Source organism: Heptranchias perlo, unplaced genomic scaffold, assembly GCF_035084215.1.
Source record: "Heptranchias perlo isolate sHepPer1 unplaced genomic scaffold, sHepPer1.hap1 HAP1_SCAFFOLD_1199, whole genome shotgun sequence".
Lineage (NCBI taxonomy): Eukaryota > Metazoa > Chordata > Chondrichthyes > Hexanchiformes > Hexanchidae > Heptranchias > Heptranchias perlo.
The window spans coordinates 39,603-43,862 of record NW_027138428.1 but is presented as its reverse complement, the minus strand read 5'-3'; the positions used below and the strand labels follow the sequence as shown (position 1 = coordinate 43,862).

Genomic DNA, 4,260 nt, shown 5'->3' with positions numbered 1-4,260 from the left:
TCGGTCGCTGACCTGAGGCAGTTTCTGCTCATCTACTGACAGCTCCCGGTCAGACAGCAGCAATCGGGCCTCTGCCGTCCCATCGCGGGCCCCTGTGGGAAAGGAGCGTCCGAGGAATGGAGTCAGGGCCGGAGACGGGAGATTTCGGCCCGAGCCCCGGGCCCAGACCCGCACCGGCGGCCGATAAACTGGGGAAAAGTTTACGAAACTTCCCAAAGTTTGTTAAAGTCCCGCCGACACTTTGTTGTCCCCACCCCCATATTTCTGACCTCGAACATGAGCCCGATGAGCACCAGGACCACGAGACACGACACGATATCCGCGTGATTCTGGATCACGAATTCCTGACTGAGAAACGGGTAATTTTTGCTCCGCTTTCGGAACGGCGCCATCGCCGCAGCGTCTCGGCCAAAGTGCGCAGGCGCACGGCCCGACCAACACCTTAAAAGGGAAAGGCGGTGGGAAATGGCGCTGAGTGGGTCCCACCAGCAGACCCAGCAGACCCACCACCAGACCCAGCACCAGCAGACCCACCACCACCAGACCCACCACCAGACCCAGCACCAGCAGACCCACCACCAGCAGAACCAGCACCAGCAGACCCAGCAGACCCACCACCAGCAAACCCACCACCAGCAGACCCACCACCAGCAGAACCAGCACCAGCAGACCCACCACCAGCAGACCCAGCAGACCCACCACCAGCAGACCCACCACCAGCAGACCCAGCACACACCCCCAGCAGACCCACCACCAGCAGACCCACCACCAGCAGACCCAGCAGACCCACCACCAGACCGAGCAGACCCACCACCAGCAGACCCAGCAGACCCACCACCAGACCCACCACCAGCAGACCCACCACCAGACCCAGCACCAGCAGACCCACCACCAGACCCAGCACCAGCAGACCCACCACCAGACCCAGCACCAGCAGACCCAGCACCAGCAGACCCAGCACCAGACCCAGCAGACCCACCACCAGACCCAGCAGACCCAACACCAGCAAACCCACCACCAGCAGACCCACCACCAGCAGAACCAGCACCAGCAGACCCAGCAGACCCACCACCAGCAGACCCAGCAGACCCACCACCAGCAAACCCACCACCAGCAGACCCACCACCAGCAGAACCAGCACCAGCAGACCCACCACCAGCAGACCCAGCAGACCCACCACCAGCAGACCCACCACCAGCAGACCCAGCACACACCACCAGCAGACCCACCACCAGCAGACCCACCACCAGCAGACCCACCACCCACCACCAGCAGACCCACCACCAGCAGACCCACCACCAGCAGACCCAGCGCCCACCACCAGCAGACCCACAACCAGCAGACCCACAACCAGCAGACCCACCACCACCAGACCCACCACCACCAGACCCAGCAGCAGCAGACCCACCACCAGCAGACCCATCACCCACCACCAGCAGACCCACCACCAGCAGACCCACCACCCACCACCAGCAGACCCAGCACCAGCAGACCCAGCACCAGCAGACCCAGCACCAGCAGACCAAGCATCAGCAGACCCACCAGCAGACCCAGCAACAGCAGACCCACCACCAGCAGACCCACCACCAGCAGACCCAGCAGACCCACCACCAGCAGACCCACCACCAGCAGACCCAGCACCAGCAGACCCACCACCCACCACCAGCAGACCCACCACCTGAAGACCCACCACCAGCAGACCCAGCAGACCCACCACCAGCAGACCCAGCACCAGCAGACCCAGCACCAGCAGACCCACCACCAGCAGACCCACCACCAGCAGACCCACCACCAGCAGACCCACCACCAGACCCAGCAGACCCACCACCAGCAGACCCACCACCAGACCCAGCAGACCCACCACCAGCAGACCCAGCACCAGCAGACCCACCACCAGCAGACCCAGCACCAGCAGACCCACCACCAGCAGACCCAGCACCAGCAGACCCACCAGCAGCAGACCCACCACCCACCACTAGCAGACTCACCAGCAGCAGACCCACCACCAGCAGACCCACCACCAGCAGACCCACCACCAGCAGACCCACCAGCAGCAGACCCACCACCAGACCCACTACCAGCAGACCCACTACCAGCAGACCCAGCAGCAGCAGACCCAGCACCAGCAGACCCAGCACCAGCAGACCCAGCACCAGCAGACCCAGCACACACCACCAGCAGACCCAGCACCACCACCAGCAGACCCAGCACACACCACCAGCAGACCCAGCACACACCACCAGCAGACCCAGCACCACCACCAGCAGACCCAGCACCACCACCAGCAGACCCAGCACACACCACCAGCAGAACCAGCACACACCACCAGCAGACCCAGCACACACCACCAGCAGACCCAGCACACACCACCAGCAGCCCCACCACCAGCAGACCCACCACCCACCACCAGCAGACCCACTACCAGCAGAGCCACCACTAGCAGACCCACCACCCACCACCAGCAGACCAACCACCAGCAGACCCACCACCAGCAGACCCAGCACACACCACCAGCAGACCCAGCACCAGCAGACCCAGCACACACCACCAGCAGACCCAGCACCAGCAGACCCAGCACACACCACCAGCAGACCCACCACCAGCAGACCCACCACCAGCAGACCCAGCATACCCAGCTCACACCACCAGCAGACCCACCACCAGCAGACCCAGCACACACCAACAGCAGACCCACCACCAGCAGACCCAGCACACACCACCAGCAGACCCACCACCGGCAGACCCAGCACCCACCACCAGCAGACACACCACCAGTAGACCCAGCACACACCACCAGCAGACCCACCACCAATGGACCCACCACCAGCAGACCCAGCACACACCACCAGCAGACCCAGCACCACCAATACACCCACCACCAGCAGACCCAGCACCCACCACCAGCAGACCCAGCACCCACCACCAGCAGACCCACCACCAATAGACCCAGCACCAGTAGACACAGCACACACCAGCAGACCCACCACCAATAGACCCACCACCCACCACCAGCAAACCCAGCACCCACAGACCCAACACCAACAGACCCGCCACCCACCACCAATAGACCCACCACCAATAGACCCACCACCCACCACCAGCAGACCCAGCACCCACCAGAAGTTCCAGCACCAACAGACCCACCACCAGAAGACCCAGCACCCACCATCAGCAGACCCACCACCAGCAGACCCAGGACCAGTAGACACAGCACACACCACCAGCAGACCCACCACTAATAGACCCAGCACCAGCAGACCCACCACCAGCAGACCCACCACCAACAGACCCACCACCAATAGACCCACCACCAATAGACCCACCACCATTAGACCCACCACCAGCAGACCCACCACCAGCAGACCCAGCACACACCACCAGCAGACCCACCACCAGCAGACCCAGCACACACCACCAGCAGACCCAGCACCACCAATGGACCCACCACCAGCAGACCCAGCACACACCACCAGCAGACCCAGCACCACCAATAGACCCACCACCAGCAGACCCAGCACCAACAGTCCCACCACCAGCAGACCCAGCACCCACCACCAGCAGACCCAGCACCCACCACCAGCAGACCCACCACCAATAGACCCACCACCAGTAGACCCACCACCAATAGACGCACCATCAACAGACCCACCACCAATAGACCCACCACCAATAGACCCACCACCAATAGACCCACCATCAACAGACCCACCACCAACAGACCCACCACCAACAGACCCACCACCAACAGACCCACCACCAACAGACCCACCACCAATAGACCCACCACCAATAGACCCACCACCAATAGACGCACCATCAACAGACCCACCACCAATAGACCCACCACCAATAGACCCACCATCAACAGACCCACCACCAACAGACCCACCACCAATAGACCCACCACCAACAGACCCACCACCCACCACCAGCAGACCCAGCACCCACCAGAAGACCCAGCACCAACAGACCCACCACCAGAAGACCCAGCACCCACCATCAGCAGACCCACCACCAATAGACCCAGGACCAGTAGACACAGCACACACCACCAGCAGACCCACCACTAATAGACCCAGCACCAGCAGACCCACCACCAGCAGACCCACCACCAACAGACCCACCACCAATAGACCCACCACCATTAGACCCACCACCATTAGACCCACCACCAGCAGACCCACCACCAGCAGACCCAGCACACACCACCAGCAGACCCACCACCAGCAGACCCAGCACACACCACCAGCAGACCCAGCA

The 4,260-nt window shown here is 63.0% G+C and overlaps 1 protein-coding gene across 1 annotated transcript; it reads left to right on the top strand.

Annotated features, from left to right (window-relative positions):
- Nucleotides 1–465: 465 nt before the first annotated feature.
- On the top strand, nucleotides 466–2,993 carry LOC137308103 (putative cyclin-dependent serine/threonine-protein kinase DDB_G0272797/DDB_G0274007). The gene is made up of 3 exons (XM_067977014.1): nucleotides 466–780; nucleotides 1,276–1,628; nucleotides 2,555–2,993. The coding sequence occupies exons 1-3, from the start codon at nucleotides 466–468 to the stop codon at nucleotides 2,991–2,993; spliced, it is 1,107 nt and encodes a 368-aa protein (XP_067833115.1).
- The last annotated feature ends 1,267 nt before the right edge of the window (nucleotides 2,994–4,260 follow it).